Here is a 19,912-nt window from a genome sequence, read left to right on the forward strand (position 1 = left end):
TATTTCTGTAAAGCTGCTTTGAGACAATGTCTATTGTAAAAAGCGCTATACAAATAAAATTGAAGTGAATAATGGCGCACTACACGGCCGGCTCTAACAGTGCTGGTGCCATATCTGTCCGGCTCTCGAAAGTATTTTCGCCCCATTCCTGTTTTGCCATGGCGAGCACCATCCACATTTTCTTCAGGAAATGTACCGATCTAGTTATTATAATTAATGGTGCTTGAAAAGCACTACTATTGTTCTTCGGCCAACTTAGTATTATTATTATTATTATTATTATTATTATTATTATTATTATTATAATTAATGGTGCTTGAAAAGCACTACTATTGTTATTTGGCAAACTTATTATAATTATAATTATTCTTCTTCTTCCACTTTTTTTTTCGGTGTGAAACTAGTCCCGCACCGTTTGTCGGAGATCGACGGTTGAGGTGTCAAATCGATCGGCTTATTGAGGAGAGGTGTGCTGTGCATTACGGAAGTGATCGGAATGTCGGCATTCCCGGTACGGAAGCGCAAAGTCGGAAAATTTCCCATAGACTTGCATTGAGTTGCGAAAGAATTGGCGCTCTACACCACCAGCTCTAAAAGAATTGCCTCCATACACGCCCGGCTCTAAAAAGTATTGGCGCCCAATCTGGCCGACTCTCAAAAGTACTGGCACCCCGCATGGCTGGCTCTCCATAGTATTTCCGCCCTACACGGCCAGCTCTAAAAAGTATAGCTGCACTACACGGCCAGCTCTCAGAAGTATTGGCACCCTGTGACTCCAGCTCTCAAAAGAATTGGCACCCTACGCCGTCAGCTGTCAAAATTATTGGCACCCCACTCTTCTGGCTGTCAAAAGTATTGGCACGCTACGCTTTCGGCTATCGAAAGTATTGGCGCCTGATCTGAATTTTGCCATGTCAAGCAGCACACATTTTCTTCAGGAAATGTACTGGTCTAGTTTATTATTATTATTATTATTATTATTATTATTATTATTATTATTATTATTATTATTATTATTGTGTGTGTGTGTGTGTGTGTATCTGTCTTATTATTTCTGTGTCTGTGTTATTATTTCAGACATCAGATATTTCTCATCTATATTAAATGTTTTCTACACATTTGATCATTTTAGAAAATGTTTGAAGGATTTTTACACGCACCCCTGCTCTCATCAGACAGAACCTCGATTGGGAAACACTGGGTTAGTTACTCGTCTGACCAATGTGTTTAACTTACTCTCCATCATCACTTTTATTCTGAGTAACGTTCATTATTCACACAAAAACTACTTACATACCAATCCTCACTAATATCAGGATACTCGCTCTCATTAAGGGAAAACCAGAAAAATACATTTCTGCAGATATTTAAGTAAACTTACTCAGCGTATGAGTTCTGCTTCTTTATCTAATGATCTGCTGAGTGTTTCTAGCTCCTGTTATTTTATTTTAGTTTATATATTTGTATAGAGCTCTGACAGTTGTTCGTGCACAGCTGAATGAAGTCACGAGATAATAAATGAAGGTGATGAAATGATAATGTGTGTGATGTAGATTTTACCAGACTTTTAATTCTGTTCTCTGTATTTGCAGCGTTTTCAGGCTTATACTTTCAGTATTTACAGGCCTTTGCTCGATGAATCATAAAGCTGTCTGAAAACAAACCATATCTGTGTGTGTGTGTGTGTGTGTGTGTGTGTGTTTATTACCCTACCTCACTGCCCCTCCCCCTCGCAGAATAAACAGTTAGGAAGTGAAAGTGAAAGTCAGTCTCCATTTTGTGTTGAGGGGAAAATACAGCATTTCAGGAGTAAAAACACAGTGAGTGTCTACATCTAAAGCTATAATATATAAACACACTGAATGTACACTAGATGCAGAAGAGTTTTGTGGGTTTGTACTGAAGTTTGAATGTACACAGGCTGTTTTATGACTTGATACAGAGACTATTTCCTGTAAGTGAACTCTGAGCTGATACAGGGTTTGATTTAACACACCGATGTTGGAGTGAAGTAAACGTGTGTCCTGCTGTAATCTGGAGAAGGAGACATGACCTCCAACATGAGTGTGTCTGGAGAACAGGACTTAAAGAGAGACGAGAGGTGAGTTACTTTTCCATTCACCAGCGATAAACACACACCGTCTCATGGAACAGATCTGTATCTCTAAACACTCACTAGTGTACAGAGGAACTAGACTTTGGTTTAAGGTGTTTAATAGCAGTGAATATATCACTGATCTGATCTAAGAACAGTGTAGAGAAATCATTCACTGAGAGAAGAGTAAAAAGGACTGTGTAATGTGGAGGAGAAGAGCAGCGTAGCTTTGAGTCAGTGAACTCTACAGGCTTTAAGACCCAGCTGAGTCAGTTATCTGTGATTGGGACTCCTGACATCAGTGTAATTCCTGAGGTATGAGGCGTGTCTCCTGTTTGAATAAGTGTGCAGACTGGAGCTGAATTAAAAAGATGGAATTATTGGTGTTTAATGATGAACACATTGTGTAACAGTGCTGAGACAGCAGAGTATTAATTATTGCTGATATTTCTGTTTAATTCTAGAATGATGGAGGGAAAGAGATCAGACTCACCAGAACCCAGCTGTGTGTCCATGAAGAGTGACCGGTCAATGCATCATCCAGTTAACTTCAGAGACGGAGCCAGTTCTCCTGATGTGCGGTCAGTACAGTGAGGTGTTTTACAGCAGTGTTCCACCTGATCAAACTCACTGGTCTCATTCTGAAGCCCTTCATGATCTTTATCAGGTGTTGAAGCAGTAAAACACTAAACTGTGCAGTGCTGCAGCTCTCGGACTGGCAGTGAGGAAAACTGCTTTAAGAGTTCAGTTCAGCCTGCAGTCCCTGAGCTGGAGGGTCTGTGGTGCTACACAACAACATTTACACCTGGGACATTAATGACTAGATCACTATTTTATTCATAAACATGTTAGTGTCAGTGAGAAATCCTGAAATCAGTGTATTGTGTTAAGAGGATAGTGTTAAATATCTGTCTCTGTATGTATTAGTGTGTGTTGTGTAGCTATGAATACATATAGTCTATATCACATCATGTGTTTTATTTCTTCACAGACCACAACAGAAGAAATCAAACCTCAGCAGAAATCAGCTGGACTCCATATTCAAGGTGTGTGTCTTTTTAATGTGTGTAACTTGTGTGTGAGCAGGTTGAAGGTTTTTTTTTATTTAAGATCATGACAATTTACTGATTTATTGATGTGCAGCAGCATTATGGGTAATCAGGCAGAATTTCAGCTGTAACTGTGGGAATAGAAAGAGACTTTTCTTCTTTTCATAAAATAAAAGCATCTCTCAGTGTGTAACATTATAATATTGAGATGTGTTCCTGTGTGTTTCTAACCAGGAGCTGGAACACAAAGTCATCACTCTGATAAAGAATGAGCTGAAGAGGTTTAGGAAGCTCCTGAGTCCAGATTACCCAGCATGCACTGAGAGGGAGGTGCAGGATGAGGAGGATCTGCACAGTGTCAGAGAGGGAGCGCTGAAGATCACACTGCACGTCCTGAAGAACATGAACCACACAGATCTCGCTCACACACTGCACAACAGTAAGAGCTCTGAGTCATGGCTTTATTCCGTCAGGTTCACTTCAGAGAGAGGAAATAGTTTTAGATAGGAACACTTTTAGTTTGAAGTTCGAGTTTAGTATCATGTACATCTGCTGCTTTTCTGTTCTGTTCGTGGTCCAGCTTGTGGTGACTCTGTACAATGGTCCTGTTCCTTCAGGAATATTTACTACATGAATCAGGAATGAACAGCAGCATTTGAATTTTACATTTAATCCTGTGTTCAGTGATTTTACATTAAAACATCTTATTACTGTGTTTATTAGAACTCGCCTCTGTGTATCAGACAAAGCTGAAATCCAGCCTGAGAGAGAAGTTTAAAAGAATTAATGAAGGAATCTCACAGCATGGAAGCTCAGCACTTCTGAATGAGATCTACACAGAGCTCTACATCACAGAGGGTTGGAGTGGAGACGTCAATAATGAACATGAGGTGAGACAGATTGAGACAGCGTCCAGGAGACAAAAAGGACAAAATGTGTATGTGTGTGTAGTTGGCAAGGTCACTTTGTAAAGAAATACTACGCGCATGCGCACGTAAGCATTCACGTCAACATGTCCGCCATATTGATGAGGGAAAGACCGCGCTGTAAACAAATACAAGTAAACGGAGGAGCTGTGGTTTTTCTGGATAATAATTTACATGATTTACCGGAGATGATAACGGCATCGTTTTCAAAAACTTGCCCTTTGAAACCCGTTTTCCAAAGTTTTCAGGCCCCGAAACGCCGTCGTCATGGAAACGAACAGCCAAACCGCATCAGAAGTTTTCGGTTTTTATTTTAAAACGTTGTGGTGTAAACGGCCCCTTAACAACTACAGCAAAATGCTGCTTTTATTGCTGAAGTCTTTCTGTAAACAAATAGAAATGAAATAGAATTTTTATGATTCACACTATAATACACTCCATTCTTCTTCTCAAAGACAACTCTATTTTTTAAAATAATCAAGATTTCTTTTGTTAAAAAATCAATTTCATGATGCAGCTTATTATTAGAGCTGCAACTAACGATTATTTTCACAATCAATTAATCGATCGATTATTTTTTCGATTAATCTGATGGGGGCGGGCCAAACTTTCAGTGCTTTTTTTTGTTTATTTAAAATAAAATCCACAAACTGAGTGTTACAAATATAAATTCAGACTAAAACTTTACACAAATGTTTGTCCAAAACAGAAAAGAACCCAATACACACATACACACACACACACACACACACACATACATTATATATATATATATATATATATATATATATATATATATATATATATATATATATATATATATATATATATATATATATTATTAATTTAGGACTGTAGTTTAATTCGGTGCTTTTTGTGAATCCATTAAAAAATAATGCATAAGTACTTATATATAATATAAATGTAAACTAACTAAATAAGATAAATATATATAAACATTTATAAATAGAGTTATATAGATAGCATTATTTTTTATGGACCAGCAACGCGGCCTCGTTACTAACACTTTATTTTCAGTGCTTTTTGAACTGTCTCTCAGCTCTAAATAGTTCCGCGGTATTTGTGTGGAATTGGGATGAACGTCTAGTTAAAGGGTTGATGTCTCGCTGGCGCAGTGATTTGTTCTTTAGGAGTGTTTTTCTCTTGAACAGCTCTCTGTGTGGAGACTTGAGGTAGTTCTGTAGTCACAGGTGCACAAATCAGTCACACAGCTCCAGCTCCACCTGCGCCTCTCGCAGGGAAACGGTTTCTGTGCACTGGCTCCGTCCCAAATCACCTTGTATGGAACCTCTATCTCTAGTGCACTAGGTGCGGTAGAGACTCCATTCGTTCAGACCGTGTGTAGTGTACCTAGATACGCAGTCGTGCAGGATTTGGGCACAGGCCACGCTAATGAAACATCATCCATTTCAAGTTGCTATTCTTAAACATTTCACTAAAACCTGTATGGAAACGTTGCTGTTCAGTTGTTCTATTAGTGCAATTTCAACCAAATACAGTGGAGTGTAAAAGTTTGCACCCCCTTTTGGTTTCTTTTGGACGGAAGGGTGTTAAATGTCCTAAACACTACAAAATTTGACTGTAAGTATAAGTTAATTTTATTATCAGACTCAGATATCCATGTTAATATTTTTAATACTGATTAGTGTTAAATGACGGGAAAGAGTCAACACATGGAATGGTCATGGCAGGACCATGGCACCAAACCTCTCCAAATGGCACAAAGCTTATAAAAATGACACATAAAAAGCCTTTAAAAGTTGCAGACTTCTAGAAATAGCAAACAATTATTATTATTATTATTATTATTATTATTATTATTATTATTATTATTCTTTTAAAGGCACAAAACATCTCCGTTTGATTTTCTCAGCCTCTGAGTGGTCAATCATGTCAAGTTTGGGCTTGTTTGAAAGCTAGAAGCATTTACAATTGGTCCAAGTGGGTGTCAATCAAGTTAGACTGCCCAATTATAATTTAGGAGGCGGGTTGTTCAACATAGCCAAAGCAGTTAGCTTTTTTTTTTTTTTAAGAATGTGTCTCAGTTCCGTTTATGGCTAATTACTAAATTCCAGAGGAGTGGGATATCAAAACACTTAATGCATTTTGAAGAGGACATTTGTGACTAAATATGGAACTTTGCGTTTGTTTTCTTCAATAAAGCTGATGGACTTTATACCGATGGAAATGTGCGTGATTTATAAAACCGCGAGTGAACTGGATTTTCGTCTATGTAGGAAATGTAAGGTAGTAAACGTTTACACAAGACCGATCTTTGGTTTAAATGTGATAATTTTATTGTGGCAGTTGTATACGGTGTTTTACTGTCAAAAAAGCTTTAGTCCTGCTCTCCGATTTATCTCTGTCTCAATGTTTTCATGGAGAGGTGTGAATTGTTTGCCCAGCAGGGAGCTCAAACTCCACCCTTTCCCATTCCCCTGCACACTAGCAGTTAAGCACACAGTCATGAAACTGCACACACAGAAAGCCACCAGTGTCCTGACTAATCTTATACCAGAACTGCGGTGATACAATAATTCATTTATCTATACTAATTGGAAATGTCCGATAAGTAGTTTTCCATTCCGCCGGCGGAATGAACGCTAGTGTCGGGGCGAAAGGGGTTAAAAACTTGTTTATTATACAAATTATTAAATAAGTTTTAATTGAAAATACATTTGATCGTAGAGGAAAAGGTAATTTCTCTAACTCGGTGCAGTTCGTTGGTTGAAATGAATTTAAAGTTGTCATAACTCAAAATGATTGATGTTTTGCAAACTGTTTCGTTAATGTTTTGTTGAGCCTGGACATTTGTTTTTAGAGCGTACTGACAACCTTCACAGCCGTATTAGACCTGTAGTCCAGCAGTGCAGTGAGTGTGATCTGTTTGGAATGGTTTGAGATTTGGATAGATCAAGCTAAATAAAACACTTAATACACATGGGTAATAATGTCTGTTTTTATATTATTTAAGGTTTTATGCGAAACATAATCCAAAATGATGTACAATTAAAGGTTAGTATAATTAGCCTACACTAAACAAGTTAAGTGATATGTGCACACATACTAATCATGGGTCCAAATATTGCTAAATTTAGCTGAATTATAAAAGCCATTAGTCGTACTGAATGAAGAGTCGTTTGGGAGTTTATTGCTGAGCCGAATGAACTGACTCACTGAAAAGAGCTGGAATAACCCATCACTAAATTTGTGTATCTTTAATTCCTGTATGTCACATATCGTTGCGATCGCAGTAGAACAGGTTTATTTAAGAGAGAGACAGGCAGACAAATCCAAAACGTGATCCACAAACGTAATCCAGTAACATGCAAAGTTCAGGCGATCGGCAAACAGGCATAAAGGGACGAGGCAGGAATCAAGGTCGCGGTCATGGAAATACAGGGTCGAGAAACAAAACAAGAAACATGAACTATAGCGCGGGACTGGGGGCAGAGAAACCAGCCTGAACTAAACTATTGAACCTAGACATGAACTAAGACTATGATTATATATCGTAAGGACTCTAAACTAAGTGACTATAACTCATTCAAACTACTCTAATATTCCGCGCCGTGTGCTGGGAGGCGCGCGGTATATACACATACATAATCAGCTTCGTAATGGCTGACGGCTGAGAGCAATTCGGACACACGTGACACAACGGCCAATGACGGAACAGGGAGGAGACATAACAAATGCACGTGTCCAAATGTCACGAATGTCAACAACGAAAAAGCAGGTGCTCGCTCACCTCATTCACATGCTCTTCAGCACGCTGCTTAAAGGGGAAGTCGTGACATTGTATGTGTCTATAAAGCTTTACGTGCCCTGATGTTGCCATGCCAACTGGTCACTCGCGTCCCGATTGCAATGAACTCAAAGCGATAAATAAATAAATAAACAACAATAATAATAATGTAACTGCTGTTTTTCTAAGTTGAGCAGTGTAAGTGTGAGTTCTTTTGGCGTGAGGTATTTGTGTTGCACTGTGATGAATAATTTGCTGTATATTCCTCTTTAAACAGTGCCTATGTCCAGTGATGAATAATTAGTAAGATTTGATGGTAATATTAGTCTACACTTATTTTCAAACTTTTTGTAACATGTTTTCTGTCTATTCCAGATGTGTTGAGTCCTTCACATTAGAATAAGATGAATAGTTAATGTTGAATTAGGATTTGCATGGATTACATGTGTCTGGATCGGACAGTGTTGCATGTTACGTGGTGGTTTCTTTTGCTGTTGATGTGACCTGTTGTGCTGATGTGGGTCTCACTGCAGTGACATGTTTATTAGTTTAGTTCAGTTACAGTCTCTTTGCAGCAGTGTAGTTTGAGTGACTTGTTTCTTTACTGAACCGTAGACTGTTGAGTAGAATAAAGTAATGTGTGAATATACAAATATATATTATATATGGTGTGCTATGGACATGTAATACAATTTATACGAAACACAAGTCTCAATATTTAAATAAGACAGTGCAATGGTCACAAACACGAGGAATGGAGCGTATACTGCACAATCTGTGAGTGAATTGAAAGTCTTTATACTGTGGCTGTGATTGTGCTGTGAATTTAATGCAGGTGTGTGATCTGGGATTTGCAGTGCATGGCAGAGATGTTTGTGGCCCGCAGTGCAGGATGGGAAATGTAGTTCGTGACATGAGTAGACTTAACACCAACTTAATAGGATCAAATACAGTTTAAATGAAATGGATACATTTATAATGGAACTTTTTTACGCCTTTCACAAATGGCGCTCAGCGAAGGAAACAAATTTGTATTAAATTGAAACCAAGCTCATAGATGATAAATTTTGTTAGACTAGTTAAATACACATGCGCATTACTCCTGATTAGAGATATTTACAGAAAGTGAACAGTTTAAATGTCATGTATGAAGGGTCTGAGTGATATTTTGAGTGTGGTACAGTTGTAAGTTAATAAGGGACAAAGGGGTGCATGCACGTCTACCCTTTAAACTAAACACTATTGTTGTAGACAGTAAAAACAAATTCAGTAGGATGTTTTGAATAAAAATGAGTGGAATAAAAGAGACTAGAGAACTGTAAATACATGTCTAGATCTCAACCTCATTTACTCTATTTTAGTTCTGTATTATTGGGATTATCACTCGTTAGCACAGACGGGATATTAACATGTTAGATTAATGTACATCACAAATAGTCCTAGACTAAAGGATTTAGTTTTTTCATTCACCAGATGGATATTAAGAAAGGAATTCAGGAAGGGAGAAGAATGAATCTTTGTTGTATTTTGTTGTATTTTTGCAGACAACAGACTAGAACTCTTTGACAGATTAACTAAACATGAGAGTAGAAGACCCCTTTATGAGAGGGGGTATTCCAACAAATGATATTTGATTAGAGAAGTACATTACACGAAGATGAGAGAACTGAAGGGATGGGAGATTAAATCAAGTATTACAAGAAAAGCAGGGAATTAGCCATTACCTGTGGAAAGAGCCATTTTATTTCTCTCTTTATTTATTTAACCTTTATTTAACCAGAATAGCCTCTCTGAGATTACTTCAATTATTTTTAAATGATTTAATAGTAGTTAGTAGTAGTTAGTTCCGTCCGCGCAGCGGGGCGCATCGGGCAACAAGCATTCGCCAGCGGGCTCGGGCGGAAGCGTCGATTTCCACATCTTCCCACTTGACATCGAGCGCTCGTAGATCTTCCATGAATGTTCGTCGCCAAGTATTCCGCGGCCGCCCTACTCTTCTCTTCCCCCGTGGCGGCGTCCAGCGCAGCGCGGCGGTGGTCAGACATCCGTAGAATGTGTCCTGCAAAGCGCATTCTTCGCTCTACGACCATTTCTGCCAGGCTGCGGGAGTTTGTTCTTCTTAGAATTTCTTCATTTGAAATACGATCACGGTATGATACACCGAGTATTCTTCTCAGGCATCGTTGTTGAAACACATTCAGCTTGTGGATGACTGCCCTCGAGCTCTTCCAAGTTTCAGATGCATAGATGGCGGTTGGGATGATGATGCTATTAAACAGGCGAAGTTTGCTGTTGGTGTGGATAGTTCGCCTAGCCCAAATCGGTTGTAGCTGTTGGAAGACTGCAAATGCTCTGCCGATTCTGCGATTGACATCCACGTTAGTCCCACCATCCGCAGCCACAATGCTGCCAAGGTAGGTGAACTGTTTGACTTCTTCGATCAGCTGGTTGCTCACCGTGATCCGCACCGGTGTCATCCGGCCGACGGCCATGACGTTGGTCTTGTCAGTGCTGATCCGTAACCCAACTTTGGCTGCTTCGTGCTCCAGGCTAGTGGTCATCTCCTGTAAGACTTTCCCATTCTGCGCCAATAGCACAATATCGTCGGCGAATTCCAGGTCGGTCAGGCGTCCCTGGCCTGTCCACGGAATTCCAGACGCTGGCTGTGTTAGTGCTCGTCGCATGACGAAGTCCATCATCATGAGGAAAAAGAATGGTGAAAGAATGCAGCCCTGTCTGACTCCAGTCTCGATGGTGAAAAAGGCAGTATGACCTGTGTCCGTCCGGATGCAACAGCTAGAATCCTGATATAAGTTCTGGAAAATGGCGATAAACCGCTGTGGAATGCCATATAGCCGTGCGATGTTCCAAAGCGATTTCCGGTGGACGCTGTCAAACGCCTTCTTAAAGTCTATAAAGTTGACCAAGAGCGGTTTCTGATATTCGGAGCTTTGTTCAATGATGTTTCGAAGAGCAAAGATTTGTTCAGTGCACGACCGACCGCTTCTAAACCCGGCCTGTTCGTCCCGTAGAGCCTGATCAACTGCTCGCAGTATCCGTTTGAGGAGGACGAGACAAAATACCTTGCCTGGAACAGACAGAAGGGTGATGCCTCTCCAATTGTTACAGTCTGCGAGATTACCTTTCTTAGGTAATTTGACGATGACACCCTGTCTCCAGTCATTTGGGACACGTTCCATGTGCCAGCAGTCATTGAGCAGCGTAGTGAGCACCCGTACAACTTCATCACCACCCACTTTCAGCATTTCTGCTGAGATTTGGTCAAGACCAGGTGCTTTGTTGTTTTTCAGATGACGAATCGCTGCAGCGACCTCAGCATCCATGATGTCGCTCATGTCCACTTCCAGCTCACAGGAAGGAGGAAAGACTGTAAAGTCGTGCGTGGCTACGGGAGCCGGCTGGTTTAGGGTGTCTTTGAAATGTTCCACCCAACGCGCGTCCTGCTCTTCTTTGCTAACTAGCATCCTGCCGGTTGTATCCCTTATCGGCCCAGTGGAACCGCTTCGGGCCCGAGTGAGATCTCTGACCACACGAAAAAGAGTCCTGCTGTCACCCTGGTCCGCAGCCAGTTGTGCTTCAGTGCCCTTCCGGTCCAGCCAGTCCTTCTTGTCTGCTCGGCAACTCCTCTTGACCCTGCGGTCGAGTTCTCGGTACGCCTGCGTTGCTTCATTTCGCTCCTCTTCGGTCTTTGCTTGATCGCGCTGATGTTTCTTGACCCGTCTTTCATCGAGCAACGACCATGTCCGGTCCTAAATCCACCGTTCTCGCTGCGTTCCACGCCGTCGACCAATCGTTCTCTCTGCCGTCTCTATGGCAGCATCCTTGATCTGTGCCCATTGTTCTTCGATGCTGGCCGAGTTGTCAAGAATCTGGAATCGATTAGCGAGTTCAATGTGGAAGTGCTCGGCGTTCACGCGGTCCTTCAATTTCTCGGAGGCAAATGACCGAACGGTGTTGCGTCCGGCCACTCTTTTCAATTTTAGTCGGATTGAAGTCACAAGCAAGTGGTGATCAGATCCGACGTCGGCGCCGCGAAAAACCCGTACGTCACGTAAAGCCGAGCGCCACCGTCGATGGATGCATACATAAAATACATCCCGTAAAATCTATCTTGCTACGGAAACAACAAGCAAAAACCAGCGGTCTAAACAAATGATTTAATAGACCAACATTATTTAATCTATGCAGCAATATTTCATGATCCACTGTGTCAAGCCTTTTGATAAAACAATAAACAGGGAAGTGCAGTAATCACCTTTATCTAGAGATTACACAATATTGTAAAATAGTAAACTAATATATTTATCTTTCATATCAATTCTGTATTTTATTCTTCATATACACATTACAAAAAAATAGTACAAATCTAATCAGCCCCTTTGGTCTACGCCAAATATCTTAGTTCTGAAAATCTTTTCAGCTTGCTTTAGGTAGAGTTTCAATTTTCAGTCTCAGTCGGACCTGGACAGAGTGCACCTTCTCCTGAAATCTTGTCCCCGACAGCAGAGCCACTTATTGGCAACTAAATCAAAGACTAAAAGAAATATTTACAAAAGATTTATGAAGTTGCTTGGATATCAGTGAGCACTGATTTTGTTTCCAATTTTCAGTAAAATTGAGTACATTAATAAAAATAACCAAATACGCCAAGCATTTTCTGCAGAGGTGCTTACTGGAAACTTACCCCTCGTACTGCCTACAAAAACTGGGCATGCAGCATGCAAAGTTCTGGTGTCCGCTTCTCCACTCTTTAGTAGGTTGAACCAAATCCCTGCTGAACCCTGTAGAATAAGTGAAGTGAGTGCCATGTGCCTCATGATCATATTCAAATGTAGACATGATTACAAGGTTCACTAACACTTTTTGGTGGAAGTGCAACACCAACATCAGGAAACACAGCTTCAAAATCAAGTTCATCACTCATCTGAGACAGAACAGTCCATTTTTTAATGATATTGAGATAATGAGGAACCGTATGGGTGTAACGTAGAATACACTGCATGTCAGGCCTTACACGGTGGTGTAGTGACATTGGAGGCAGAGCAGAGAGACAGAGTGGTGAGGCCATGAGCTGTAATGGTATCTTCTGCAGAGCAGAGGAGTAGGGGATGTCCTCAGTGCAACCACGCAGTGGAGTAATGACTTCAGCTGAGTAAGGAAGCAGAGCAACCAAAGTGGAGCAGGGAGGGTGGGAGATGATTTTACCTAGGTTGTGAGCCCCCTCCTCAAAGAATTTCCTGAGGGGGCACCTGGCATTGAGCCATTTGAGTGGCTCTGACCCAACTTCCCTTCCCCAGTAGTTCCCACATCAGGCAATTTTTCTCCCCTCTACAAAGGTATGACAAAGAGTGGCCTCAAAGTCTGGGTTTAAGCATCCGGCCTGGCAAGTGCAGGCAATCCCAGTTAATCAGCCTGGAGTGTTCTGGGTAACTGAGTTCTCCCACACAGCAACTCTTGCTGTGCACTGCTGCTGTCTTCTGCTGACTGTGCGAGGTGTAGCACAGCCTCTTACACCTCACTTGTGCCTTAATACGTCTTAAAATGCTACAAGCAACATATGGAGAAATGAAGCATTTGTTTTAATCCTATGTGCCATGATATGGCAATGACAATTCCATGGATGCAGCATTTTCTTTTAGTGAAACACAACACAAGTTTTAATGCATTAAAAAGCCCTTTTTGCTGGAAAGAAACAGAATGGTAATGGGTAGCTGATTGGCCTACAGTGAGTGACACATCATGTGTAAGTGAGTTCTTAAAAGAGCCGGACACTGCCAGTACCAGCAGTGTGATCCTGACTCCAGGACAGGAGTCAAAATGGGAAAGGCACAGCTGCACAATAGCATTCCAAATAGTGAGACCCCTTGCTCACAGAAACAGCACACAGGCCAGTATACTATTTCCCAAAGCACCAGCTCAGCCTAAAACGTCTCTTTACGTAAGTGCCTGATGAATGTGAAAGTGTCAGGGTTGGACTAAAGTCGGAACAAACTGAACCAGTGGACAGAGAGTATCACAGCGCGTACTCTCATTTAAAAAAAACAGACATGGAAAAGCATTAAGTATTAAGTACATTGGTAGTTGGGCTATAATGCAGAAGAGTGACACGGCACTACACACAGCCAGCTGCTATTCCTGGGACAACACCACCGATGGACTCTGCATGGTCAGATGGGAGAACTATGCAATAATACATTTTATTTGTCGCCGCCTTTCATAACACTCAAGGATACCTTATAAGAAAGACAACATACAAATATCACAAAAATCACCGCAAGCGGTGATTATCGGGAACCAAGCACAAACTGCTTGTGTACAGTTATACGATTGACCATGTCTCTTTTCAAATATAATACAAGTCTTTAAGTGTCTCTACATGGAAGTGTTATTCTATGTACTATATTACAATATACAAATAATATTGTCTTCATTTTAGTTGGACAGCAATGCATTCAGTCATGTCTAGCAACTTAACAAATGTTTTCAGTATTTAGGATATATAAAAATGAAGGTATTTTGAAGATCACAGATTTCTTTTGCAAACGGATTAGGCTTAGATGGTTTTAGACTTTATTGCACTAGACGGGAGAGTAGTGCGTAGTGTAAGTGCATAGTGTAAGTGTACAGTACTTCATTTAGGACACTACTTTAATATTTACTCTCCGAAGCGTGTTTTCAGTACAGAAGTAATGTAATGAGTAAACGCACCGTGCAGACCAACTAATCGAAAATGAGATTCGTTTCCAACGATTTTCAGAATCGATTATTATCGATTAGTTGTTGCAGCTCTAAATATAATATAACATTTGCAATCACTGTGATGGAGAAAATATGGAATGCAAAGTGCAATCTTCTTTATTGATCTATTTGTTTATATCCCTATTCCATTCATTTCTACGGTTTAGTCATCTGGTGGGCGTGGTTGAGTGCGCAGGTGCGTCATTCAAACCGAGCGAGACAGCTCCTTTCAGGTAAATTGAGGTACTTCTGTTGGTTGTATGAATAAAACACATCACAATTCTGATTAGCATAGATTTACTACAGGTGCATTATTATTATTATTATTAGTAGTAGTAGTAGTAGTAATTATTATTCCTCTAGTTCGCTCTTTCAGTGTAGCGTTTGTACTTCTTACACGTTAAACAATCTCCATTATTGCGTTTTAAACATGGATATGACAGGATGGATTCCTCAGCTTGCCTTAAATTGACTCTTTATGACAATGGGAAACAATTCTCTTACAGTTCCTGTGAATAAAAGCTAAAGAGTCTCAAACTCTTATTTATGAGGCTCATCAGGGCTCATACAAGCTTTTAGTCATTTAAAGTAATATCACTTTACTCTTAACTGTTCTTTGTGAGTGGTTTTTAAGATTGTTTTCACTGTAAACTGTCCTGTGGTATCTGTCATTGGTCTCTTTTGTATTACTGGGTGTCTTGTTTACATCCAGAACTGTGTGTGTAAGTGTGCACTGTAGGATCGGTATAAACCAGCAACAAATTCCTTGTATACTCCAGCATACTTGGCCAGTAAAACTTATTCTGATAACTTGGGTTTGGACCTGCATGAAGTTGCCACCCTCACCCAATGCAAAATGTCGGCAAAATTGTCTCAATCGTTTGTGCTCCGTTTGTGCCATAAAAATTTTCGTTTGTGCTGCTTCGATTTTGAAGATATTTAAAAGAATATTCATAGGTCATTCTGAGGTCTCTCAGACTCCCCACATGCTCCTAATTCACCACAAATATTCTCAATCGTTTGTGCTGCTTTTGTTTTTAAAATATTAGACATTGACTTATAGGCACAAATCTCCTTGGTGTGAACACACTTTGAGTCAAAGTGCTGAAGACTTTTTCAAGACAAATCATATCATCATTTGTTCAATAAACAATTCTCTTTACTTCATTCACTGGTCTCTCAATATTGAACTTTTCATTTATTTACAAGGAGAATCATGTTACACTTCACTCCCACCACTAGGTGTCAGGGACACTTCTGTTCTCGATGCTCTAGTGGAAATTAGTGTTAGTATAGGGAAAGTCGATATAGTTACTAAATCAAAATTCTGGCCAGTGTAAGTACAATGTTTTAACACTGTCAGTTACAATAATATTAGTTAACTTCAATCATAATGGTAAAACATTCAAGAGAGCTAAGATTGTCAATGTTTATTGAACAGAAATCTCACTGCTAATACTAATATGGCTAATGTAGCTATGAAATGCTAATTACCGCTGCACATGGTACCCATGTTAGTTTTTTTAATACATTGTGCATCTAAGGGTCCACATTACCATATTGGTCCTAATATAAGATATAATATCCTTATACATTATTACTAGATTATATTTTCCTTGTATTTTGGCAAATACAGTCATACATGAAAACATGTTTATACTGTACATGACATTTTTTGCATCAGGATTATTTCAGTGGGTAATTATGTTTTGCTTATGCCAGATGCCCAAGAAACCAGCAGTGGACAGGGATTCCATTTTCACAGTCCTCCCTTCATCAAAAGAGGCCATAGTCCAAAATGTCAACATAGCTACTCCTAATCAGAGCATCTGGACAGAGCTTAGTGAGCAGCTAGAAAACAAGATCACTGCAAAGGCTCTATATACTTTTGTTAAATTGAACAGACAACATCTGGACTGCTTTAGGGTTTATTTATGAAAGTGATCATGAAACAAGTGGCAGTAATGATGACACTCATTTTGAGCCAGGTCCCTGCACATTTGTCTTTAAAAGAGCCAAGGTCTATCCATCAGCCGCAGAGAAATTCATAGAAATCAGAGGCAACTGTGAGGAATGTCATGGCCACATTCACATAAAATGTGACGGAGAGCCTGAAATGAACAGCCCAGTGGTGCTCAAGTGCTGAATTAAAAACACTGACTCCCTGCACACTGGCTGTTCGAAGCATGCGATGTCTGGTAACTTGCCTGTGCAGATAGTCAAAGAACTGTGTGAGGAAAGAATGGAACCCTGTTTATGACAACGTGGCAATTTTTTGGAGCACACTTGGTAGTGTGCGGAAGCATCGGCACGTCCCTAATAGCAAGTGCACACAGCTGAAACATTCTGTACTATTTTAACATGTTATTTATTCCACCGTGGCAGTTGTTCAGAGCACATTTGTAAGCATGCGAAAGTATCGGAACGTCCTTAAATAGCAAGAGAACACAGCTGAAACATTGTAATTTTTAAGTATGTAATTTATTCCACCATAGTAGCTATTAAGGGCACATTTTTAAGCGTTTAAACGTCCCTAATAGGCAGAGCATGCCGTTTTTTTTGCTGCAGGATGGTTCCTACTAGGTCTGCTAATGGGACCGCCCTCCTGACTGGCTGCCTATAAAGTCACCCGCTCTAGCGGTGCTGAGCAGCGAGATGTCACAGAGAAGAGTGTGTCCAGTTTGTCGGCGTTTCTACACCAACGTGCAGGCTCATCTCGCCCAGATTCATCAGCAGGGTCCAGAGGAACGCTGGCTTCACCTGGCGGCAGCGAGCGAGCGGGTGATATGCGGGTGCTCTGGACTGCCCGGTGTCTGCATGTGGCAAGAAAGGTTTCCGCCGGCTAGACTGCCACCTGTTCCACCTTCACCAGCTCGCCGGGGACACGGTCAGGAAGCTACTGCTCAGCGCCAAAATAAAGCTGCAACAACTGCAAGCTTTCGGTGAGACGAACAAATCTAAAAGTTGCAAATGTTCTGAACTGATCGAAAAGTAGCAAAACTCTCCGCAGAATTTGAGCGGCTGCAAGCGCTAGTAGCCCGGAAAGAGTAGTGGCTCTGTGGGTGAGTACCTAAACTATCTCTAGGCCTATTTTTATTGTGTGTGGGCGGCGGACTCCAGGTGGTCGCCCGGGGTGGACGTCCCAGGATGAAATTTGTTTTTCTTTCACTGATCCCCCCCCCCCCCCCCCCCCCTTTTTTTTCTCTTTTCCAGAGCCAATGTTAAGTGTACACGGCTTGGCTGACAAGTCTCAGAGATGTCCCCAAAGCCGCGGCCAACGGCAAGCAGGAGAGGAGACACGTCGAGCGCTTCCTTCACTTTATGTGGGCCAACACAGACAGTCCCCTGGCAGCTGCTGGCTCATTACCCAAAAACACTTAAAATTTAACATAGAAGCCAATACTCACATCAACCTCTGAACCCAGTTGGAGATAGAAAAAAAGACACCAGCCGTGAGTGAGAAGAAGCAAGGGTCCAGATTTATTGTTCCGTTCCACCACACGAGATCCACACCGATGAGAATTCTCAGAAGTGATCTGATACCCTGAGCTTAAGCTCCAGTATTTATACTGTAATTACACAGTAAATAACCCATATGTTTCAAGAAGACTATGATATCAATACCAATAGGGTTAAAAAAGAGCTATTCAACTTACCATTAGCTCAAAAAACAGGGCTTTTCAACTTACAAATATAATCAAAACCAAGGGTTTTCAAATAACCATTAGCTTCAAAAGTGGAGAGATAAAACAATCTAGAGTGACCTTGGTCTTACTATTATCTCGCTGGGGGGGGCAGCTTGACTCAGCTACCCTTATAAATGGCTCCTCATGGTTTTCTCTTAAAATTAAGGCCTTCCTTGCGAGACAAGAATCTTCACCATCTGAATTATGAGTAAGTTACATTTTCCTGTATTTCTAGTTTATAATTTATTTTCATATTTGCTCTATATCTCTATTTTATATATAGTTATACTGCTTGAAAAATGATTTACTGTACTTCATACTTCATAAAATCATTATATTACCCTTCTACTGTCCTACATATCCTACTATTCTGTATTTTATAGAGTTTTCTATTATTATAAGATATTACCCTTATAATATCTTAATACTCCTTTTTATTATTCTTATAAAGTTATAATGTTATGTGTGTGTGTGTGTGTGTATTATGTCTACATGCCCGCCCTTGACTGTACGAGAGTGTGTGTGTGTGTGTGTGTAAGTGTGTGTGTGTGTGTGTGTGTGTGTGTCTGTGTTAGCACTCCTCAGCTCTTATACTTCTGTTTGACTCTTCGACTATTAAACCATAGTGTAGTACTCTTAAAGATCTTTAAAGTGGAAATCCAATTTGTCAATATCTGCCTAATACCGCTTCTGTATGTCTAGGTGCCCATCGTCATTCCTTCTTCTCCCCTTTACTGGATCTGGATCTGGACACTCATTATCAGCTTGCGCATCTAACTGCTGATATCATGGTGCTACTTAACTATCTTCGCAGCACCCCCTCTGGAAATGGAAATGCGGGGTCCCCCCCCGATACAAAATCTGCCCCGTGAACGTGTGTATTGACGCCTCTACACAGCCAAAACCCCCCTCCAGCTTTCAGTCTGAGGAAGATGTCACCTTCTCTGACCTGGTCCCCGACCATTCTTCCCTCTTCTCACCTACCAGTCCGCCCCACTCTCAGTGGTCCTCTCACTTCACCTTTGCTGACTTTCCCATGTCCCCAGGACGCACCCCATTTTCTTCCCCCCACCACTCTCCTCAAGATTACGCACCCACCAGTCCTGTGAATTATCAATAAAACTACATATTACTCATACTAAGTGTCCCTCATGTTTATTTCATGTCATTTTTATCCACAACACAGCCCACCTGAAGTACATTGACAATGTCTCGAGAGTCCTTGAATGGATGAAATCATTGTGCCAGCGGTACAAGGTCACTCCGGCCAAGTTATTTCTGACGCGTGTTTCCAAGTTCCTCCATTAACTCGATGAGAGGCTGTCCAAGGGCCGAGTTGGCTCCACGAGGCTGTGGAGTCTCCAGAGACTGCTGCAGTGGGAGTGCAGACATCTGTCCGGTCGAGTCGTGCTCCACAGGCAAGGCGTGCGAGCGGAGAAGAGTGAGGGAGTACTTACAGCTCCTGCACGGCAAACTGTCGGACGCTGTCCCTGTTTCACTGGATGATCTGAACTCGTCCAGCAGACCCGGACATGCTCAACCGTTGCATCGGGCTGCTGTGTGCTCACTTCTTTTCGGTCAGCGGACACAGGACCGGAGTCCTGCAGAACCTCACGACTGAGGAGTTT

General features: G+C 41.1%; 2 protein-coding genes across 5 annotated transcripts in view; both read left to right on the forward strand.

Annotated features, from left to right (window-relative positions):
- The window catches only part of LOC108272388 (piwi-like protein 1), a 496,438-nt gene that overhangs the window by 152,250 nt on the left and 324,276 nt on the right, over positions 1 to 19,912 (forward strand). The window lies entirely within an intron of this gene.
- Positions 1,716 to 4,526, forward strand: LOC128634219 (uncharacterized). 4 transcript variants are annotated; one of them, XM_053684513.1, is made up of 6 exons: positions 1,716 to 1,820; positions 1,980 to 2,101; positions 2,560 to 2,676; positions 3,087 to 3,141; positions 3,379 to 3,583; positions 3,868 to 4,524. In XM_053684513.1, the coding sequence occupies exons 2-6, from the start codon at positions 2,049 to 2,051 to the stop codon at positions 4,113 to 4,115; spliced, it is 678 nt and encodes a 225-aa protein (XP_053540488.1). In that variant the 5' UTR covers positions 1,716 to 1,820; positions 1,980 to 2,048; the 3' UTR covers positions 4,116 to 4,524. The 4 variants fall into 4 exon arrangements, with proteins under 4 accessions (XP_053540488.1, XP_053540489.1, XP_053540491.1 ...); XM_053684514.1 differs by having other exon boundaries at positions 1,730 to 1,820; positions 1,943 to 2,101; positions 3,868 to 4,526; XM_053684516.1 differs by having other exon boundaries at positions 1,739 to 1,820; positions 1,960 to 2,101; positions 3,868 to 4,526.

This window comes from Ictalurus punctatus, chromosome 12, assembly GCF_001660625.3.
Source record: "Ictalurus punctatus breed USDA103 chromosome 12, Coco_2.0, whole genome shotgun sequence".
Taxonomy (NCBI): Eukaryota; Metazoa; Chordata; class Actinopteri; order Siluriformes; family Ictaluridae; genus Ictalurus; species Ictalurus punctatus.